The sequence below is a fragment of the Pan troglodytes genome, chromosome 9 (genome assembly GCF_028858775.2).
Source record: "Pan troglodytes isolate AG18354 chromosome 9, NHGRI_mPanTro3-v2.0_pri, whole genome shotgun sequence".
Lineage (NCBI taxonomy): Eukaryota > Metazoa > Chordata > Mammalia > Primates > Hominidae > Pan > Pan troglodytes.
Genome location: NC_072407.2, coordinates 38642817 through 38665719, shown reverse-complemented (window position 1 = coordinate 38665719; position 22903 = coordinate 38642817). Strand labels below are relative to the sequence as shown.

At 44.8% G+C, this 22903-nt stretch overlaps 1 protein-coding gene across 4 annotated transcripts in view; it reads right to left on the bottom strand.

Annotated features, from left to right (window-relative positions):
- EHF (ETS homologous factor) overlaps positions 1-22903 on the bottom strand; it is a 42212-nt gene that overhangs the window by 6605 nt on the left and 12704 nt on the right. For 2 of the 4 annotated variants that reach the window (XM_016919913.4, XM_009460164.4), the window contains exons 2-6: positions 13903-14002; positions 9978-10223; positions 7580-7642; positions 5052-5120; positions 4857-4925 (exon numbers count right to left, since the gene is read on the bottom strand). In XM_016919913.4, coding sequence (XP_016775402.1) covers positions 4857-4925; positions 5052-5120; positions 7580-7642; positions 9978-10223; positions 13903-13999 — 544 coding nt within the window. In that variant the 5' untranslated portion in view covers positions 14000-14002. Of the gene's footprint in view, positions 1-4856; positions 4926-5051; positions 5121-7579; positions 7643-9977; positions 10224-13902; positions 14003-22903 lie in introns of those variants that run through there. The other 2 variants (NM_001081568.1, XM_009460169.4) reach the window with 2 other exon arrangements.

Sequence of the window (22903 nt, the reverse complement as noted above, 5' to 3'; positions counted from 1 at the left end):
GAATAATTTGCAATTTGATACAAGGTGGTCATAGGAGACCTCTCTGATTCCACGACCTAAAGGATATGAGGGAAAAGGTCATGCGGAGAGCTTGTGCAACAGCCTTCCGTGTGTAACATAGAAGTGCAAAGGCCCTGAGGTTGATGTGTGTTTGGTATATGCATGCTGTAAGAGGCAGAGAGGGAGGAGCTGAGGTTCTGATCATTAATCCTTTATGGGACTTTTAAGGACATGACTCTGAGAAAGATGGAAGCCATTGAAAGATTTATTTTAGATCATTGAAAAATTTGTGGTTTTTTTTTTTTGCATAATAGAAAAATGTAAACATTTATAACAAAGGAAGATGACTTTTAAGCCAGAGGAGTGCCCTTTTTTGGCATGCAAAGTTACATTTTAATCAGCCTAACAAAGGGGCCATTGAGTGGCCCAAGCTCAATACAGAGGGCCACAGTGGACTATGGAAACACAGATTAGTTTAACAAATGACTCATTATGGCAACCTCTGCGACTATTACCAAAGAGGAGATGATGGAGGCGGACCTGGGAAATAAAAATTCTTCTCAGAAAGAAAACTAAATGATCTAGCCGTGTGTGTGTGAGTGTGAGTGTGTGTGTGTGTGTGTATGTGTGTGTGTGTGTATTGGGAGGACCAAAGTAGATCTTACAAAGACTCTCACACTCAAAAATCAGCCAATTTTAATACAAAGTAGTCCCTAAATACAAGCCAATTATTTTAAGAAATTGGGCCAGTAAAACTGATCTCTTCCATGTGCCCTTCCTAAACTAGGGTCCACCGACCCAGTGTGGCCTTCAAGGGCCCCTGGACTGACTGAAACCATATATGAAGGGAGAGGGCTCACAGCATCCATTCAATTATCAAGAGAAGCCTATTATTCAAAAAAGCTATGAACTGCCAGCCATTAGCTCCTAATTAAATTGGTTAAGAAAAAAAAGCTACTGTTTATTGAGCACTTACTATGTACCAGGCACTGTACTAAGCACTTTAAATGAATCACTTTATTTAATTCACACAATAACTCTATGACGCAGGTACTAATATGATCCACAGTTTTCAGCTGTGGAGGATCTGAGAAACAGAGGGGTCAAATGACTTGGCTAGAGTCACACAGCTGGAATGTGGAGCCAGGATATGAACACAAACAGTTTGAATCCAGAAGCTTTACTCATAACCACGATTCTATGTCATTTCCAGAAATGGTGGCCGGCACATAATCTCCCTTTGCACATAACAGATTTCACACAAGCCTTTCTTGCCAAGAATCAGGTTCACTTCTGTAATGCTCTTGTTAGTAGAAAAGATAATTTCAATGTGACAATTCTATATTTCCCAATGTTCATGGGCCCTTTCAACCATCTTATCACCCAGCTAATCAAGACTCAGTGTTCCCAGCAATTTCTCGAAACGTCATGGCAGGATGGAGAGAGGGACTTAATAAGACCTCAGTAAACAAGAAACCTCTCATCCTGGTTAAGAATTTCTCTCCTGGCATTGTCACTAGCAGGGCCTGCACCTGACTTGGGTTTCTCTGAAATCCGAGAGGACAAATTCACAGGAAATGCAAGGAGACTTCACTCTCCCTCCCTGTAGGTTGCAGGGTGAGGTTGCAACATCCCATCAGGATGTGACAATATTGCGACAGGTCTGGCATCCACCCCGGTTTCCAAGTGATACATCACTCTGACAGGGCCACGTTGTACTGCAGACAAAGAGTGGCATTTACCCAGCAGGCCACAAGCAAAGCTCATTTTCAAATGACATCCAGGAGGGATGCAGGGCCATTATTTCAGAGCCAGGAGTTGAATTCAGAAAAATACAAGAGTCTCTCAGTATATTGGCCTCAATTATTGTTTGTGGGTTCCTAGTTGATCTAGAATCAGTTACTTCAGAGTTCAGGTGCCTTTGTGAATAAGACGAAAACCTTGGACCCTCTCCTCAGAAAAAAATGCACATATATGTACACATGAAATTTTGTCAACAATTTCAGGGGGCTGTGGCCCATGCAGCAGTCCATGGACTCTAAAACCTCTACACTAGATAAACCATGAGGAAATATTCTTTGAGTTGTCAGCCGTTTACCCAAGCTAGGCTCCACCCAGTTAGGAACGTTCTTTTTTTAATCCCCAAATAAAAATCTTTCCATCATCATAAAGGGGAATAAGCAGTCAAAGGCAAAAGAAGAACCTAATTTCTTCCAGACCTCTCTGCCTGTTGCGGTGTGCAGGGGTAAGCCATGGAATCACTGGCCTGCTTTACCACTGATATCTTTTGATCTTTAACCTCTCTTTAATATGTGTCCTCCTTCTGCCCTAGAATAAAAGTCAAGACCTTTGAAGTTAGCCATGTGGTTAAGTGATTCATTCTTATAAAATAATGGCTTGCCCTGGAGAAGTTGTCCAGCCTGGCTTTCTCTTGCTTGGCTCCCAGGCACTCCAAGCCAAGGTCCTATCCAGTCCAGGCAGGGGCAGCAACAAGCCACAGGTTTGTGATGCAAGTGAGAGAGCGTGACTTCAGCTAAGCTGCTTCGCAAGAAGCAAAGATTAGAAGCATTTGCATATGATTCAGCTGTGAGCCATTTCTTTACGGGATATACAAATTTCAGTGTTCTAATAGACCGTGCCACCCTAGCTTTAGGCTCAACAAGTCAGTGGATAAACACATCAAGCCCGAGCTGGCATGACAGGCTGGAGGACTGTCGAGCAGAACAGGACACTGGCAGCGGGCATTTTATGAAATGGGCAGATGACAGAGAAATCAAAACAAAGCCTATTTCCCCACCTGCGTTTATCACAGAGGGCATCAGTTTACGCTGGGCCTCGCCTTAGCTCAGCTGGTAACTAGCATTAAAACATAGAAAGATATTTCACTGCATTCAATTACATGTGAGCTCGAAATATAAAGACTCAGGCAAATGACCAAGGTTTTTCCGGGGGTTCTGGTTCCATGCAGTAGAGACTATAAACTATTCTGAAAGAAACTGACCCATATAAGGCTGTAATTAACTATCCTACTGAAGGGCTATTACCCCAATGAATACACCAACCCCAGAGACTACATTGATTCTTTAGGGCCTGGGTGATTGATCTCATTTTCCAGCCTGGGTTACAATCACAGGATAGAAATGGGGAGCTGCAGCAAACAAGGATCAGAAGGGTAAGAAGAGAAGATTCCTGAGCCCATCTTAAGAAGGACTATTGAAAAATACAATCGGTGGACTCAGGAGAGAGCGAGTTCCTTGCTACTGCAAATGCAAAAGCAGAAACTGGCCTCTAAGGCCCCTATTGATTTTGAGATTCTAGAAGGTGTAAGTCAAGATGTAGAAAAGAGGATGGCCCGGCTGTCAGGGCGGCAGAGCTGTAACTATGATGTTTTGGTTTCCCGGGTGCCTCAAGACCTACTAGCCCCTGAGGCTCAGGAAGTGGTTGGTTCAGCTTTATTCTTAGTTGGGATTTTTTGCCATAAGTCAAAGACCCAACTGGAAGGATGGAAGGATGGAAGGATGTGGGAGATGACACTGTAGGAAGTCGCAGAGGAACTTAGAGTGTGACTTGGGAGGTTTCCTCAGCCCTGAACCCCATGGTCTTGACTGAGTGGCAATGATTGCCACAGAAATTTTACCCCGGTTGGCTCAGTGCCCCCAGAATAGCAAATACACAGCCAAGCCTTGCCAGTGTTTGATCTATTCCCTAATTTTAACAAATACTTCAAGTGACACATAATGCTAAGGACTACTGGGGGAAGGAGAAGTCGAGAGCTATGCTGGCCTCAGCTCTTAACCTCAATTCCAGAAGCATTTACATTGGCTGCCAGCCCCATCTCATTTAAAGGGCTTGAACCAAACAAAACCTCAAACGAAAACCTTTCATTATTTCAGTTCTCAAAAGCAAAAACAAAAACAGAAAAAAAGAGGAAGGAAGGGTTGCAGACTAATTTCTTTCACAAAGACCCAATTAAATCCCATTTCTGAAGTTGCTCCAAATTTAATTCCAGGAGAGAGGCACTATCACTTGTGACTGATGTCTAAGTGCCATTTCATAGACCCAAAGAGATCCACAAGTTCGTACTCAGATCACGGGAAACCATAAGATCCTCTTTCAACCATTTCCCACACTGTACACGCCAATGCACCTATTTGTAGGTGGGGGTGGTAATCTGAAATCCCCTCTCCCAGACTCCCAACATCCCAAACTTCTCACCCAGTGTAACCTTGGTTAAGGAGCATGGATAGCCCCAGTTGCATCCAAGCTTAACCAAATGCAGCTAAAGTGAACGTAACTCATAAAATGCAGGTGCTCTGACTGATTAGAGAGCACTGATGAGTCATCGGAATTAGACTTAAAAACTGACAAAATAGTGTAACTGTGGGGATTCTGGAAGTTTCCAATGGCTACCCCTTCACCCAGAAACCATCACTACAGGTTCACGGACCTTTGAATTTCACTATGAGGTATTCTTTCTCTAAAGCCAAATGTAGTTTGTTGAAAATTAAATATAGCCTTATTTCCCATAAGTATACCCAAATATGAATAATTTTAGCAGCTACATTGCAAGAGTAAGTTTTCGTTGAAAATAAAGAAAAGCCTAAACAACTTTTATTGTCACAACAGAGTGACTAGTTTCGCAGGAGACCAACATTTTGCCTAGAGGATCCCTACGGGTCATCTTCGATGTACAAATATTGCCTCAAAAGCAAACCTCATCTCATGGTAACCCCATCCCTTTCCTAGCCCTTTAATTAGAAAGACTCCAGCAAGGCAGAAATGTAGAGTGTTGGTAATTCCCACTGATTCTCCCTAAGCATTAGGCATACCCAGCCTCAGATGTGATGACAGCTTACCAACAGGAAGGTGACTGGTGGTTGTCATGGAGATCTGAGCCCGGCAGAAAGTTTTGCTGTCCAACAAATCTGTGGCCATGAAAAGATAAAGGACATTTAGAGCACCCCCTCCCCCCACCTCACAATAGAACACTGTGGCTCTTAGACAAACTGAATAAGAATGTAAAGGGCCTTAAGTGTCAGGGAGTTAGTTACCTACTGTGCTACCATAGTTGGTGTCATATAAATAGTTCTCGTCTTTCCAGGTGTTCACGATGGAAGGCTCTACAAAAAATAGAGAAGGAGAATAGTCAGCGATCATTTTCCCCAGGGAGAAGAGGCTGCGTTTTCTAATTCATTGTTCATCAACAAAGTATGGGGGGTGAGGAGTGGTCCTCAGAGACAAGGGATATGATTCTGCTTCAGCTGCGTTACTTTATAATAATGTTGTCTAATTTTCCTTTCAGCATCCTCGGGGAAATGGCCTCATCCATGTGTTCTGCACCTATTGCATTTTTAGGGAAGTGAGAGAAGTTGCAAGAATGGGAACCTCTCCTAGACCAAGTGGTTCCTGGGAATTTTCCTAACCTGGCTTGGCTTTGTTCTGCATTCTACTGCATAATCACCAGAATATTTTTACCCTAGAGTGTGGTGGGGGGAAGGCCTTGTTAGGGATAAATTTATTTAAATGTATAATAAATAATTAATGAGGCCTTGGGGGGTTAATGATATTTCTTTCAGGAAGAGTCTTGTCAATCTTATCACAGTTTCTTTGTTGCTGAAATCTAGAGATTTGTCATCCAAGTTGGGTGACAGCCCCCTCCCTCTAGGATTTTTCCAATTAGCTTAAAGGATGACATAAAATTCTCAAAACAAAACCAAGGAGAAGGGGTGGACTGTGTTACTAAATCAAACAAACACCTTTTAAGAGTGAAGCCCCACTTCCCCATCGCAGAAAAGAAGTGCTCTTGTACTCTGTCTCTCTCTCTCTCTTTCTTCTGTGTGCTGCGGTAAGCACCTCTCACTTTGACTGACTCTTCAGATTTCAGATTCAAAGGGAACTCCCCTCCACCTACCCCAAATGGAGCTCAACTCCCACACAACCCCCAGATCTGGGCTGGTCTCCAACAGAAGCATTTTGTTTCTTGGCTAGCCAAAAGCTGTAAGATCTCTCACCTCGTCCTCACCAGAAACTTCCTGCTTTCTCCTCACCGCAGACCTAGGTTACCCTCAGCTCCCCTCCTTGCTGGGTTCTGAGTTTTGGGCCGGGGTGTAAGCCACTGACTGAGTTTCATTTTGTTTTTATAGCACAAATGATACAAAACCTGACTTACTGGCTAAGTCCTCGTGTTTACGACATAGGGATTTAGCCGGTATTTTAGCTAATAGCTACATGTTTGGACACCCCAAGCCAAATCTCTTGGGGTTACACCCTCTCTCCTTGTTGGGTCACCTTGTACACCTGTTGTTGTCTCTGAAAACAAACTGAACCAAAGAGGTTTGGGGGTGTTGGCCCCTCTATGAGCTTCTTCTTCCCTCCGCCTAGGGTGGACCTTCTTCTCCACCCTTCCACTCAGCTTTTCTGAACTGGCAACACAAGAATGTCTGGATGGTCAAGAAGGAATTATCAAGTTATTTGGGACCTCTCCAGTATTACCCTGGCTCCTTCGGTGGGGCTATCTGACAGGTCAAGCAGGGGAGGGGGTGCCATCCTCCTGACCAAGTCCTGCATCCATCTCTAGGGCAAGGCCAGGCCTGTAAAGCACAGAACATCCAGATGGCCCATCCCCTGGCCTCTGAAGAGAAAGGCAGGGCTAGCAAAGCCTAATTCGCATGCTTAGCAGCTATTGCTTTTTTCTTTAATAATGGTAGGCCAGCCCACTTATGAAAGGGTAAATAACTGCATGGGCCAATTTTGGCCCCAAGTGACTCACAAATCACCTGCAGGTCAAATTCTGTCCTTGGTGACTGGGACACATCCTCAGGGAGGTCCGTGGAAAGCTTGGTTGGCCCACGTGGCTCCCAGGCTCCCAGGCATGAACATGGGGAGTGACTTAGGAGCAATAGTTGCTGCACGGTTTTATGATGGCTCATGGACTTTGGAGGACAGTCTCCAGGAGAGAGACTTAGGACAGGGGAAAGGAAACGAAAATGAATGTAGATGCTATGGGACTGTAGACTCTGCTCAGAGCCCAGCATTTTGTCCTTCATATAAAAACACACCTAAGGCAGGAGCTGGGTTGCAGGTACCTTTGTACATCTCTGCAGAAGCTCCCCGGGGCCCCTAAAAATTTGTTAACTATAACACCAAGTTAGTATATTCACCCTTTTTGTGAAACACACACCCATCAAGGGAGGAGGGAGAGAAGAGGAGACATTGCCCCTTCCTCTTCTCTTTCCAAACTTGGCCACTCCCCTGACAGTTTTTAAGGTGGGGAGGCCCACCATATATTCTGCTTTTCCTTGGCTACTGGCCTGAGGTCTGGATGATGCCACAACCAGGAGTAGGAGGCAGAGAAGTGTGGCTCCCCATAAGTCTATAAATTGGAAATAGGTGGCAGTCACTGGTCGCAAGGGCAAGAATGAGATTCATGGTGGGGGTGGCTCATCAGAGACAGCCAGGGAAAAGGCCTCCCTGTGTTTCCTGCAAAAACTTGCCCCCACATTCTCTCTTGCCCTCTCCCAACTGTCCTCCCTGGAGCTTTGCCAGGCTAGGTTGGCTCCCTTTGTCCACTACTACTCACCAGTTTGTTCAGTCTTGACAATGACATTGTGTGTGGACTGGAACAGGTCACTACTGCACTGGCCTGTGAAGGACAGATTGGGATAGTCAGAGAGGGCCCAGATGGAGCCAGAACTGGATGCTTAAATAAGGACAGAACTGGCATCTTTGCAGAGCTTCTGCCATCCTACTGCCTGGTCACCTATGTTTGTTTATGGGAGGTGGTTTCTCTGTCAGCCTCTACAAACTCAAGCCTGCAGTCTCTGACCCCAGAAAATTGGGAATCTAAGGCACTACCTTAGAAGCAATTATTTGATGTGGTATAGTAAAGGCATTCAGTATGGTGGAAATAGAACTTCAGAAGCCCAGTTTTTCAACTACTAGCTATGAGGAAGGTGTGTGCACTTTACCTTTCTGGGTCTCAGTTTCCCCATCTGTAACAAGATTAAACTAGATAAGGTCACTAGATGACTTCTAAGGTGCTTTCCCATACTAAGATATGATATGAAAATGAAAATGTAGGGAAAAACCTTTTTAACTAGCTTGATTCTTCTTTGATTTAAAATCTAATCAAAGCCATCATGATTACATCCAATCTGTGAGATATGTCTGGATAAAATGTGGTGACTCTTTCCTTATTTATGCCTCAGCACATGTACAAGCAGTACACATCACATGACCTTGTTTGCTTGCAACTCCTCTCCCATTATCATATATAAAAGCATATATATGTATGCTTATATATATATATATATTTGTAAATGCATATGAATCTAGTCTGTTTTCTTCCCCAGACAGATTCTAAACATCTCAAGAGCAGAAGCCATGCCTTTAACCTCTCTGACATTCAGTCTTCCCACCTGTAAAATGGGCACAATATTTACTTTGTCATAAAGTTATTAAATGAATTAATTCACTTACAGTGCCTAGTATAAGTAAATACTCAATAAATGTTAGTTAATAGAAAGTCTACACAAAGGCAAACAACAAAAGAGTGAGAAATCTGCCTGGACGTTAGGAACTCAGAGGCTACAGCAGCATGCGATGAGACCAAACAAGTCATGGGAAGTCAGAGACAGAAGGTCTAAGATGGCCACAGCACCTCCCAGGCCTCCCTGCCTCAGACCTCAATCAGGGCAAAGCTTTAAAGGAGTGGATTTAATTGGGGGGTGGAGGTAAATATTTTTAATTCTTCAAGTGTAAGTCTGATCTTTTTGAAGATCCCTGAGGGTTATTTATAGATCCTTGTTTGGTTTGATTCTAGTCAAAGAAAAAAGAGCAGCCACCAATGTGAGGTGGGTGGGAAGCAGGGCATGGCCAGGGAGCTGAATGACATCATCTAAAATGGCCACCGCAGCCACAAGCTCTGCTGCAAGGCCCCAGGTCCTCTTCAGTGTTGATGGCTGTTGCCAGGGTATGACTCTGGTTCACAGCCCTGGAGCTCATGCCGCCCAAGTCCCAGTTACTTGCCCAAACATGGGTTCTACCAAGACATAAATGCCTTTTCCAGTGCGGACAGGCCAACTCCCTGTTCTTAAATATTGCTACTTTTCAGGATGCCCATAGTTCTCAGAAGAGCTAGATTTTTACAGCCACTATCAGGGGAACCTTATGCCAGTGTCAAAACCATTCTGCAAGGTCAGTTGTCCACCCTACTAGGTCTTACATGTCAGTATAGGATATGTTCGTGTATGAATAATCTACCACTCAAGGACAACATCTGGAATGGTGGCCCATCCCTGTGCTAGGGGAAGCCTCAGAGAGACATCTGGGGCATTAGGGCAACAGAAATTCCAGAAACCACCACAGAAACATTCCCCATACACATATCTAGACCATATGTTCTAACCCTTTTTTTAAGTTACAGACGTTTTAAGAATCTGCTGAAGTATTGTGAGTTTTTTCCCCTCCCAAAACACAAACATAGTTCTAATTTCATATATCTTCTTACCACCCTTAGGACCCTATCTTAAGAACCTAGGTCTAGAAGGTTCTTTGTGTGTGTGTGTGTGTGTGGTTTTGTTTTGTTTTGTTTTTTGTTTTTTGTTTTTGTTTTTTTTGTAACCATGATGATCTTTTTAACAAGCAAGTGACTGGACTGTTTGCAAAGGAAAGAAAACATTTTCCAAGGATAGTAAGTATTCTACGAATTCCTAGCCAGCTTTTGTCTTCTTGAAAATTATCACCATAAGGAAAGAATTAAATTACACTGGCATTTATAAGGGATTAGGCACACCAGGTACCCTATGCTTCAATCCTGTCCTTTCATCTTCCTTCCATTTCCCTGTCTTGGGACATGGTAATTTGGAGGTGAGACCACTCTTTCTTGTCCCTGACAAAGAATCCTGTCATCTGCAGAATCTCTATTCTTCCAGCTGGCTCCTAGCAGGGTAGGGAGAGACACAGAAAGAGAGAGTCACCGTTCCACTTCAGATGCTGCAAGTTGCTGTAGAGGAGCTGCCCCGCCGTCCCTGCCGCCCGGGTGAACTCCTGCAAACTCATGCTGCAGAGGTGCTCGCCGTTGATGTCGAACTCTTGGAAAGGGATACAACTGGCATCCAGCTGGTTGGTGTCCAGGAGGTGCTGGAGCCACTCCCACACCTGGTACTTGGTCCAGTACTGAGGATGAATTTCATGCCACTGGCCTCCAAAAAACCCACTGGAAACTGCAAAACAGGAGGCAGCCTCATGAGTGACCCCTGGCTGTTCCTGGCCATAGTATCTGACACAGGGATGTACTGTTGGCTGCCAGATATCTCAGAGACACAACCACAGTCCGTGTATGTGCCAGCATGGGTGATGGAGCAGAAATGCATTTTCATGTCCTCCCTAGCCTGCTACCTACCCCTGGACACTGGATGAGGACAAGAGAGCTGAAGTGCTCAGAGCTCATCCCCCACCTCTCCCAAAGTAAAATATCATGAAAGCTAGAGCATTGCTATCATTTCAGCAATTTATTAGCTTATTGTCCATACCCAAATCATTCTCTTCCTCTTCTCTCTCACTCACTCTCTCTCATTTTTTCTCTCTTATATATACACACACACACACCACCAAACTCAGACCATTTTCAACTAAAAATAAGGCCTGAAATTAAGGTTCTTTTCTCTATGATGCCTTTGCTTTTCCTCAAAGTGGTCCAGATTATTGATCTGCTAACTGGACTGATATCCCACTGCCCCAGCCTAGTCATTATAGCTATCATGATGTCACTTCCCTACTCAGTTACCTTTAGTAGTCCTCATCACCCACTGAAATTAGGTATAAAGCTGCCTAGCTAGGCATTGAGGCTCTTCACTAACTCTTCTTCAAATAACCAATAACTTGTCTTTTCTCTGTGCTGTTCTTTCAGCTAAGCTTATGTTCTACCTCTCACTCCTGTTGAATTCCTACCCATCTTTCGAACTCTGACCACCCTGTAAAATCATCCCCAATCCCCCCAACTTGCTTCAAGGGCTCACTGTCCTCTTACCCTCCAGGAGACATGCTTGGTATTTCTAATGGCTTTGTCATGTTCTGCTTTTCTGTACAAGTCTCTAAGTGCCGTCTTATTCTCCTTTGTAAATTGTATGCTTGAGGTCACAGACTGTTTTACTTGTCTTTGTATCACCTAAAAAATGACCTCAGAGACTTTGTCATAGTAGATGCTCACCAAATATTTATTTAATGGAATGTATTTTTGAAGAAGAAATAAGGTAGGCATCTGAGGAGTTGGGAGGTACATTTAAAAGATGGTACATTCACAAGATGGTACATTCAGATACCAATGAAGAAGTGCAGTTCATTAAACTGGATAAATATTGCTGAACCTAATATGTGCTAACCATCTGTATATGTGACTCATGCTCACTTAAAAAAACATTCCATAGTCTGCCCGAAGTTCTGGGGCAATGGAAAAGACAAAGCCAGCATCTGAGGGCATGTAACAGGGCTGAGAGAGCTTACAGTTCCCTTGGAAATAGATATTGGGAAGGAACTCTCTTTCAGGAAGATGAGTGAAAGGGGCAAGGGGCAAAGACTATTGCATCCCACCAAGCTGAAGCAGGGGAAATCCAACAGAACGTGACACATGGATATTCCAACAAACTCAAGGGTGGACCAGTAGAAGAAAATGTAGTGCAAGAAAACTGTCTCTAACTTTTTCTTCAAGGTCACGCCAGATCAGTTCTTCTCAAACTTTAGTATGATCGTGAATCACCAGGGAATACTGTACAAATGCCGATTCTGATTCAACAGGTCTGGGGCAAGGCCTGAGTTTCTGCATTCCTAGCAAGCTTCCATGTGATGCTGATGTTGCTGGTCTATTGAATTACAAGTAGCTAAAGGCCTCAGAAAGGTTTAACTCCCATAATGCCCATGGTCCAGCCCACAACACCCTCAGAGGAGAGACTGAAGGGGAAATGTTTCTGACCCAATCCCTCTTCTTCCTCATTCATTCAGAATCCATCCATGGCTTCCACACCTCAGAAGCACTAAGAGCAGGAGGTCAAGTTTATCTAGCACACAGAGGTGACTGCCGTTAGTAATACCCACCACTCACAGTATGCACTTAGCTCCTCGTACCTCATGGCCAAACAAAGGCAGCCCCTGGCCCACAACGTGGGCTCTAAAGAGGAAGCCAATAGTCAGGAGTTGGGGGAGGAATGGAACAATCTAATCTAAAAATCTAATTATATGGAAATAGTCCCAAATACACAGACCTTGGGCTGGATCTTTCCATTTCCCCCAATTTTTGGTGCCTCACAAATAAAGCTGTTTAAGGATGGGATATATATTTTGTGGCTCCCCAAGTCTTTCATCTTTCTTTTTCTAAAATAATTGTGTTGCTATGACAGTACAGCTCTGGTTTTGACAACAAGAGGCACCAACTTTTAATAACCTAACAGCACATCTAGAATAATCTCATCTGCAAACTTGATACGGTCTAGATTAAAAGATAGTCCCTGCTAGTGTATCTTGTTCAAACTTGGGAGAATCAGGGATTTTTGTCTGAAGCTGACGGGAGATTCCGCATCAGACAGAGAACCCACCAAATTCCTGAAGTTTCAGGAGAAACAATAAAAATTCCTATGAGTTCACATCCTCTCTGCCATTCAACTGATCTCCTTTTCCTCTTCAGTCTCAATCAAGGCTGAGCTTTCTTTGAGGTCTCTGGAATTTAAGAAATAAAAGTGGCACCCCAGTTCTACTTCCTGCTGAACACATTTCCCCAGCTTTCTCCAGAGCAAGCAGGAGAAATGCTGCCTTCATCGAGAGGCCAGGGTCCTGGGGATGCCAAAGACTTCCAGTTTTATTTGGAATCCACTTTCTGGGTCCTCACAGGGTATTTGAGGCCCACAACAGAAAATGCAACTGCCCAGAAAGTGCAGCAGTTTGGGGGGACAGGTGACCAAGTAAGGGAAGCTCACCTGCTCACCCTTTCAACCATGTTTGACTAGGATTCCAAATTAAAAGAGGTGGAGCTCCACATGGATTAGCACTCGCTGCAGAATAACTCTCCCATTATCCTCCCACTTCTGCCTCCTCCCAAGCTCTGGTCACCAACAAACCATCTCCATATTTCAAAGCAAACTTGAACAGCAGAGCCTCTGGCAGGCAGATTAGCAGTGGGTGTGGATTGGGAAGAGGCCCAGAGCTCCCTAAACTCACTGCTGTTGGATGCATAGCTGAATGCCTAAACTGGAGAGCTCCAAATTGGGGTATGGGGTTCCCGATTCAGCAACAACTTGATTCAGAGATTCAACTTGATTCAGGGATTCAACTTGATTCAGGAAGCCACAGGCTTGATCACCAAACCCTCTATACGCCCCACCACCAGGTCCCCTCTTCTTCTAATAGATGTGTTCTAGATTAAAGCTCTAGGGAGAACACCTGTTCTCCTTACAAATCTCCTCTCCCCTTGCAAAGAGAGGCCACTGGAAGACGAAAAAAGAAAGATTGAACTGCTATAACCCTCTCCTTCCTAACCTCCATGCACGCGCACATACACACACACACACACACATACCCTTTCTCTCCTAGCCTATCTTGATATCCCAGCAAAACACTATTAAAAGCTCCAACAGAGAGTCTTTCCTTTAGGCATCTCTTCTATCCCCCTTCACTGCCAGGCTGTCAATCTGGAACCTTGAATTTTGGGAGGAGGCAATAGAATATCTCAAACGAGCTTTTGTCTGGAACGCTGGGGGCTGGTAGGGAACTCCAAAACTGAGTTTTCTCCATTCCTTCTTGTCCCACATCTTCTGCTGTAAAGCCTATATTTTTCAAACATTAGGTTGTGAGAGGAATTAAAGCAAAGAGCCCACACAGCACAGCAGTGACACCAACACCCACGGGCCCTCTTACCATTGCACGTGGAGTAGCTGTCTGTCCAGGCTGGCGGCTGGTGAAGGAGGTTGTTGCCGGGGTTGAGATTCATTACACCACCTCCTTCCAGAATCATGATCTGTTAGGGGATCAAACAGCCTGTTCAGTCAGTGCCTCTTGGACAAATGTCATTTGAAAGTGCAGATCACAGAGTAAATTTAGGAAGAAAATAAAGAGAATTTGTCCTTCCACCCATTGCCTGCCACCCATTGCCAAAGCGTTTTTTGTAAAAGCAAAACTCACAGCAATTAAAAATTTCCAGGTTCAATTTTCATATGCATGAGGCAAGTTTTTACAGCCACCCATTCATAAATGAATAATCTCTGATCAGGAATGAAGCGGGAGGAAAATGCAATACCTGCTCCCAGGGCGAGGCTGGCTGGCATCCAAGCGGTTTTTTTTTTTTTTTTTTTTACAAAAGTGAAAATGCCAAGGAGATTTTATTTAAAGTATTTAAAGTGCAATTTCAATCAATGAAAATCCAAGCTGGTGGCAGCACAGCCCCAGCACCTGTGTGGGAGCTCGGACTGCAATCACACCTGCACACCCAGTAACAAGTTTCCTCAGTGCGGGTATCTGCCACAGGCTGGGCTGGTCATCAAAGGGCCTCAGTCATATTTTAATAGAGCTCTTCAAGTATCTGGCTTTGTGATAATATCAGGAATCAGTTGGTTTCTCTGACAGACACTGCCCATTTCTGGTAAAGAAAAAAATTTTTCCTTTCTGGTAACAATTATAACCAGTTTTTTTTCTCCTGTTAGAGACCTGGAGAACTTAGTGGGTTTCCAAGCTGACCTAAGTAAAAGTGGCTTTCTCAGCCTGTGGGATCATTTTTTCAGTAAAGGACTTGGGAGAAGAGATTTCTTCCATGGGCCTGTTTGGGTTTATTTTATAACAATGCAAACATTTTACACTTCAGAAATATTGTCTTCAATTGTCCAGTATTTATAATGTCCCTATTCCCAAGCGGGCACCCTCCACCTTTCAGAACAGATCCCCAACCGTGTGTTCAGTCATTTAAACGAAGAGCAGCCTGTTTCCAGATCGCTATTGGGCAATACCCAGAGGCTGTAAAAGTCACTTGCTCTTTATAAAATGTTGGGGTGGGGAGAGGAATTCAGCTTTATAGCAGCAATCCATGGAAAATTTTCTGCTTGTTTTGGGGAAATTTTGCATCCTCGGGTATTACCAATGTCCACAGGATTAAAATTGCCAACCCAGAGGAATTTCAGCCCTTGGCATTCCTTCCCCTAATTTAGCTACCGCTCCTCTTGTTCTGAGTAGGGCCTACTGGGGGAGAAAAGGGGTCTGCAAAAGGCATACGAATATATTCATGTATTCATTTATTCAACAAATATTTATCAGCCCAATAATGGGCTGGGCACTATTCTAGGTGCTGGGGAGAGAGCAGTAATTAAAGGTTGAACTACGCTACACACAAACATGTATGATGATTATTAGCTTCATCATCACTGTTGCTTGGTAAATAATTAGGACTGAATCTAGCCTAAGTAGAAGGTGGAGAAGGAAAGACAGGGTAGGGATGATGGACATTATAACAGCAAAGAGCCACTGGGTGGGAAGATAGGAGGACTGGATTCTATGTCCTGGCACCATGTATAGGAGCTTTGAAGCCAGAAGAGCTGGGGTCGATTCCAAGCCTTCCTACTTACTAGCTAAGGTTAGTACTCACCCAGACAAGTTACCTAACCTCTCTGAACCCCAGTTTTCTCATATGCAAAATGCAGCTATTCATACCTCATCTGTACATTGATTGGAGATTAAATGAGTTTCTGTACCTCGAGCACCTGGCACAAAGTAGGGCATGAATACACGTCAGGTGTTATGATGAGGAGCGTCACTAGCTCTGTGGATAGCCTGAACCAGAAATGATGCTGGGCCTCAGTTTCCCCACTTGAAAATGTACAGATGGTGACTATACTGATCATAAGTTCCCTTTCTGAAAACCTCTTTGATTCTCACCCTCAGAGAAAGAAAACAACCTCAAGTCAAACCTTCTTTTCTTTTTCATAATAACTGGGTATTTTCCCATCCAACTTTGTAGAGCAATTGCCCTAAAGCTAAGAAATCAGATTGGGAACTTCAAGACGAAAGAAAATCACTAAGTCCCCAGACCGGGTGGCTGGTGGAAGGAGGGGGGCCCAGGGCCCAGTGTCTTGTTTGCTCAAGGCTGGGCTTGTTCCTTGCTAGCATTTGCTCAACCACAAGCAGTGGAAAGGTTACTGTTTAACCCTGAAAGGGCTGAAGCTCAGAGCCCAGCCCATTTGCATGGAGGGATTGGCCTTCCAGGCTTAGGGAGGACAGGCAGGGAAAGGCTTCTCTAAAATTCTTTCACAAGGATTTGCCTGCAGGGTTGTTTCAAAGTGGTCATTTCAGTGGCAGCACCTGCCTGGGCCAGCTATGCTTCCTGACAAGCAGAAAGCAGGGTGGCGTGGAGGCTGTGCACCCAGGCTTTGGAGCTGGAGAGATGCAGGCTCAGATTCCAGCTCCCCTGCTTACTGTGGGTGACCCTGAACCAGTGCCAAATCTGTCTAGCCGCAAACATTCTGTTCCTCACTTTCTGTACCTGATAAATGGGAACAACACCAAACTCAAAGGGCTGTAAGAATCAAATGAGGTCGTGCACATAGAGAGCTTGGCAAGTAGTGAAAAAAAAAAAGAATTTAATAAATGTTGCAGAACAATATGGGCCAGTTCTCCACCTGTGGCCAAATGCCCACAAGCCCCTCTCCTCAGGGCCGACGTCATTTTCCACCATGACCTTCTGGAAGCATCCAGAACTTCTCCCAACCCCCAGAGATGCCTTTAAGACTACAGGGTGGCAGCTGCCCCATCACCATCTTCCTGCAAAAAGATGGCCTGTGCATAGCCCTGCTCCCTGCTGGCACTCCCTTTCCAAGGGAAAGCAGCCAGCATGGTGAGGGGCCCTTTTTTATAGGGCACATTAAGTGGTTTCCACTCATAAAAGAGTTTGTGTGGCTTAACCCTTAGTGAGTCAGAGTTCGCTTGAGCTCACCTGGGCTTGTAAGCAAAGAAGGTCAGCATTTCCAACTGGGCAGGGAGCTGCAGGGAAAGATGTCCTCAGGGTGGGCACATGAGGCCCAGGGCCAGTGTAGCAGAAGGCCTTTGGCCGAGTCCTACCCTCCTCTGAGGCACAGTTTTTCAGGCGTAGAGTGAAGACACTTGCCCCAACAGCCTCACAGGACTGTTGAGATGGAATGAGATCGTGGATAACAAATGTGACTTGAGAATTGTAAAAAAACCTTATTATAACGAACTCACCCACACCCCCATATGCTAATGTAGACTTTCTGTGGTATATAGTAATTGCTTTCTGGGGTATAAAAAGCAATCCTTTTAATTAGAAAGTAGGGGAATTGTTGAATGCTCTTATTTCAGCTCCCTACTTTGCTTTCAGCATAGCTTTCATTATTTTCCTTAAAAAAAAAAATACCATCAAATGTGTGGAAGTAGAGACTTCAGAACCTGAGATTCCTGGGTTAGACTCTAGGTCCCATCTTTCAGCCATGTGACCTTGAGCACGTTAACCTTTCTGAGCCTCCATTTCTCGCACTGGTTTAGAAATGGGAGAGCTGGAGGGGGTTGCGGGGGAGTATTTGTTTCTCCTAAGCCTAAGGGCTGTTTTGAAAGATAAATAATTATAATGGGTCTAAAGATGTCTTGTCTAGCCCCTGGCAAACATGTCCCCCATCAAAATCAGTTTCCTTTCCCTTCTTTAAACATTAATTCTCAAGGTGTTCCTCTAACACATTTTATTTCTTCCAGGACTGAATCCCCAGTTCAGAGCCTAAGTGAGAATGACTCCACCCTGGGAGTCAAAAGCAAGCTGGGAAAAGAACTTACTTCTCCCCATCTTCTGCTGGAGGCAGGAACCTCGGATGGGGAGGCAGAGGAGGAATCCTCAGCCACCCTAGGTAGTGGTTAAAAGCAGAGTTTCTCAACCTCTCCACCACTGAAATGTGGACAATCCCTTCTGTGGGGGCTGGCCTGTGGATTGTAAGATGTTTAGCGGCACCCCTGGCCCCTACCCTCTAGATGCCAGCAGCACCCCCTCCACACACACCATGTCCCTGAGGCAAAAACCACCCCCAGTGGAGAATACTGGTTAAACGCTTGTGGAGGCAGACAGCTCAGGCTTTGCTCTTACTGACGTGACAAACTTAGGCTGTCCCTTAGCCTTCCTGGGTGCCATTTCCTCTCCCGGAGAATAGGCATAGGCTTGCTGGAGGGTTAAATGAGACAAGGCACCTCAAAGCCCACAGCAGAGTGCCTGGTACCTATAGAGTAATTGCCTGATCTGTGAAGGTTTAAGAGAATACACTGGGTATCAGAGCCACCTTTGTCTGTTCCCAGGTGGTATGTATTCTGGGGAGATAGTATAAATTATTACCTGAGCTATTAAAAACTGCACACACAAAGAAAAACTATACCTCTTATTTCAAACTCAAAGAGTGAAGTGTGACCGGGTGCGATGGCTCACGCCTATAATCTCAGCACTTTGGGAGGCCGAGGCGGGTGGATGACTTGAGGTCAGGAGTTCGAGACCAGCCTGGCCAACATGGTGAAACCCTGTCTCTACTAAAAATACAAAAATTAGCTGGGTGTGGTGGTGCATGCCTGTAATCCCAGCTACTCGGGAGGCTGAGGCAGGAGAATCGCTTGAACCCAGGAGGCAGAGGTTGCAGCGAGCCGAGCTCGAGCCACTGCACTCCAGCCTGGGCAACAGAGCGAGACTCTGTCTCAAAAAGAAAAAAAAAAAAAGGAGTGAAATGAAATGTAGATTATCCTGAGATTTTTTTCATATATATTCCCCTGTCCTTTTTCATAGGTAGGAACAATTGGAGGGAAGTGTATTTGATTTTGAGACACTACTGATTGTCCAGAGGTTGACATTTGTCCCAAACTTCACCTCTTTGTGCAGAAGTTTGTAAGACTCACAGTTGTGGGGCAGAATTGTACTCTTTATTTGAAGAGAAGGAGCCCTGTGTGCTACCCAATAGACTGAAGAACTGGCAAGTACAACATGCCAGGCTTCTTGCCAGGACCTATTTAGCCTTAGGCAGCAAGTCCCCTACAATGTGCCATCAGCTCCCCTAAAATTATGGGCCACTGGGGCTTGGCCAATCTGAAATTCTTTTTGCAGCAAGAAAGCACTGTTCTGTGCTAAATGACCACAGCCTGAGACATGGCGGGAGATAGGCCAGCCTCCGCATCTCACTTCTTTTAAGGGCAGTTTCAGGTACACACAAACTCCCGCAGTGCCCTGAGTTGCCAAGGACTTGGACTGCTTCTGTGCCAGCCACACAGAGACACATCCCAGCCCCATGCGCCTGCTTCTCCAGGCTTGCTTCGTCAAGGGCTTGCTTCCAGAAAAGCACCACCCTGACCACCATGCACAGCCTGGACCAATGAAGGGGAGCAGGGGGAACAGAGCACTTGGTCTAACCCTAAAGTTTAAGAGTCTCCTATTTTGGCTGCTGGTCAGTGGCAAATATGGGCATAGCAGAAGGTAAAGCCTAGCCACAGAGACTGAATCCCACTAAAAGCTGAGTTGAGAGGACACATTCAAGAGTGTGAGGAGCTTGAAAAGCAGCCTAGTGGTGCCGCATGTCTTTTTTTTTTTTTTGAGATGAAGTTTCGCTCTTGTTGCCCAGAATGGAGTGCAATGGCGCAATCTCGGCTCACCGCAACCTCCACCTCCCAGGTTCAAACAATTCTCCTGCCTCAGCCTCCCAAGTAGCTGGGATTATAGGCATGCACCACCACGCCCGGCTAATTTTGTATTTTTAGTAGAGACGGGGTTTCTCCATGTTGAGGCTGGTCTTGAACTCCTGATCTCAGGTGATCTGCCTGCCTTGGCCTCCCAAAGTGCTGGGATTACAGGCGTGAGCCACCGGGCCCGGCCGTGGTGCCACATGTCTTGAGGGAAGCTCTTAAAAGAATAAGCGCTCGTGATTCACACGGCCAGGGTTGAAATCTTGGTACTGTGGCTTGGTGGGCTATGTTGACCTTGGAGAATTTCCATCCTCTCTACCACCTCAGTCTCCCCACATAACAAAATTCCACTTTGGAAGGTGGAGCTGATATGAGGATTAAATGAGATTATTTGTAAAGTCCCCAGCATAATGTCTCATATGTAGCAAGTGTCTAGTCAATGTCTATGCTTATTAGAGGGTCTGCCCATGAGTCTCTGTTTAAACTGTGTTGGCTGGCACTGGGGACATCCTTGTGGTAGGAGTAGACTCCTCAGAAGCAGGATCATGGTTGGGAGCCCCAGGCTCTGGAGTTACATGGCCACAGATCAAATCCCGGCTTTGCCAATTTCCTAATGGGGCAAGCTTGGACAAGTTATTTAACTTCTCAGGACCTCAGTTTCCTCATCTATAAAGTAGAGATGACATGAAAAGTGTTGTCAAAAGACAACAATGAAATGATACCTGTAAAATGCTTGGAAAAGCATGACACATAGTAAGTATTTGATAAATGTTTGCTGGTTTTTATAATAATAATCATAATCATACTTGTAGTTTTTATTTTATTGAACTCTCAAGGAGGAAATTGAGAGCCAAGTTCATTTCAAGCAAAGCTTCAAAGCTCTCTTATCTGTACAGTCTTCTCCAGTTCTGGCTGACTGGCACAGTGGAGCCTAGGACTAGATCTCATGCCTCCCCACTCCCTATTCTGAGAGCTGCTGTGTAGACGTACCATTATGGCTGAACTATAAACAGCGGGGCTTGGACCCTGCTTGCAGAAGCCATGATGTTCCCCTCTGGCTGGGCACAGTTCTTACCCAAAGGACGAAAGCCATCCCTCCTGTCCCCCTTCCTCTCACTAGACACATTGCCAAGGCTGCCAAGAGCAGTGGTAAGGCATATGCTCCTAAGCTCTGTGTTGTCAAAGGCTTTGCACTCCCACATACCATAGCTGGTTTGGAGATGCAAAAAAAAAAAAAAAAAAAAAAAAACACCAGGAAGAGCAGCATGTCTAAAACGCAAGCTCCTGGTAGAGAACGGCTAAAGGTTTCTCTTTCCTCCGAGTCTCTTAGCACAGAGAATGCTCAAATACTGCAAAGAATAAGGTTTGCTACTTGGGAGGCTGAGGCAGGAGAATCACTTGAACCCGGGAGTTAGAGGTTGCAGTGAGCTGAGATCGCGCCATTGTACTCCAGCTTGGGCAAAAAGAGTGAAACTCCATCTCAAAAAAAAAAAAGAATAAGGTTTCGGATTGGGGCTAGGGCTAATAGGGACAGAAAAGCAAGAAAAAACCCTGGGCCACTGGCAGGGAACTGGAACCACACATCCCAAGACCCAGGAGGCTCTGCTCAGCCTCCGGATTCCTAACAAGCCCAAGGACTGCTCCACTGGCCTCCCTTCTTAAATATACAGAGTGAACCTCCCAGAAGAGACCAACGCAGGCCAGCTTGGGCCTGCTCAGCTGGAGGGAGGTCTTTCTTTTGCTCAGTGATGGGGCTACTGAGACTCAGGATTAAACACTTTAAAAATAATAATAATAACTATATTATAGTAATTAGGACTTACTGAATACTTAAAATGTGCCAGCTCTGCACTGCTGGCTTAAACATATTATCTCAATCAATACTCACAACAACTCTAGGAGGCATTATGTCATTTAACAGATGGCCTCTCTGAGGCACAGAGGAGTTAGGTGACTTGTTCAAGGTCACACAGTTTAGAAAGAATTGGAACTGGAAGAGAATTCAAACTCAGATTGTCTTGCAGTAAAACCTGGGAACTTGGCCACTCTCTGCTGAGAAGAGGGTGCTTTGCCAGAGAAGACTCATTTTCACTTTGACTCCCATTCTAGACATGGTCACAGCATTCTCCCTGTGCCGTCTGCTGCCTTACACCTTTATCAAGCTTATATACAAATATATGTATATACATTCATATGCATGCATATATACATACATGCATATATAATGTAAATTATCCCCCTATGACTCAATAAAATTATTTTAATTTTGTATTTGGGAAATCAGCTGGTCCATAATTGTTTATGCTTTACCTGAATCAGACCTCAGGCCAGACAGCATGGTTTGCTCCTGCTGCAAGGGTGAAGGTACACTGGGAACCACCAGGGCCACGGAGCAGATCTTAACCAGGGCTTGCACCTGCATTCCCTGTCCCCAGCCCCAGGGGATTGAGAGTCAAGGCCACCATCAGCCTTCTTCCTAGCTCCCTTATTCATCCAACCACATTATCCCCAAACTGCCACAGAACTGGCTGCCATGTGGGCATTTTTACCTCTGAAGCCAAAGGAGCAATTAGTCCTTTTAAATAATTACTTTTGTGATGACAGTGATACCCACACCATTCTCAGTCCTTAATCAAAGTTACCAGCAGGTGAATTCACAGCATTTGCCCTAAGGATGTTGCAACAGCTTACTGACTTCCTGTTTCAATATGACTGTCATTTCAAAGGACTACTCCCAAATAAGAGAAAAAAAAATTCATGTACATGTGAAAGGCAACTGAATATAATACATACAATCATTCGTGTTTTTACAAATGAATTGAATTGTGAATCAAGCTTGGGGAATGTATTTGATTCTCTTGGGATTACATCACAGATAATTTCATAGCCTTATAATGTGTTTTGAAACAGACATTTTTCACGTTCCCAGGGGCAACATCTGAGGTATTATTGCTGGGGTTTCAAGGGTTTTCATGACCAATAATGCAGCACTGGGAGGCCAAGTCTGGATCCATTATAGGTACACTTTATTGACTGTAAGCCATTTGGAAATATACATAGTATGCTGATCTTTATCAGTCTTGGTGTCAGACCCAGGCTAGGCGGCACATACTGACAGTGGCAGGCACCCAAGTTGATCAAAAGACAAGCTTGCCTAAGATGACCCCCAGGGCCTTTATCAAACCCATCAGATATGATTAAGAATAGGGCAAGCTTCAGATTG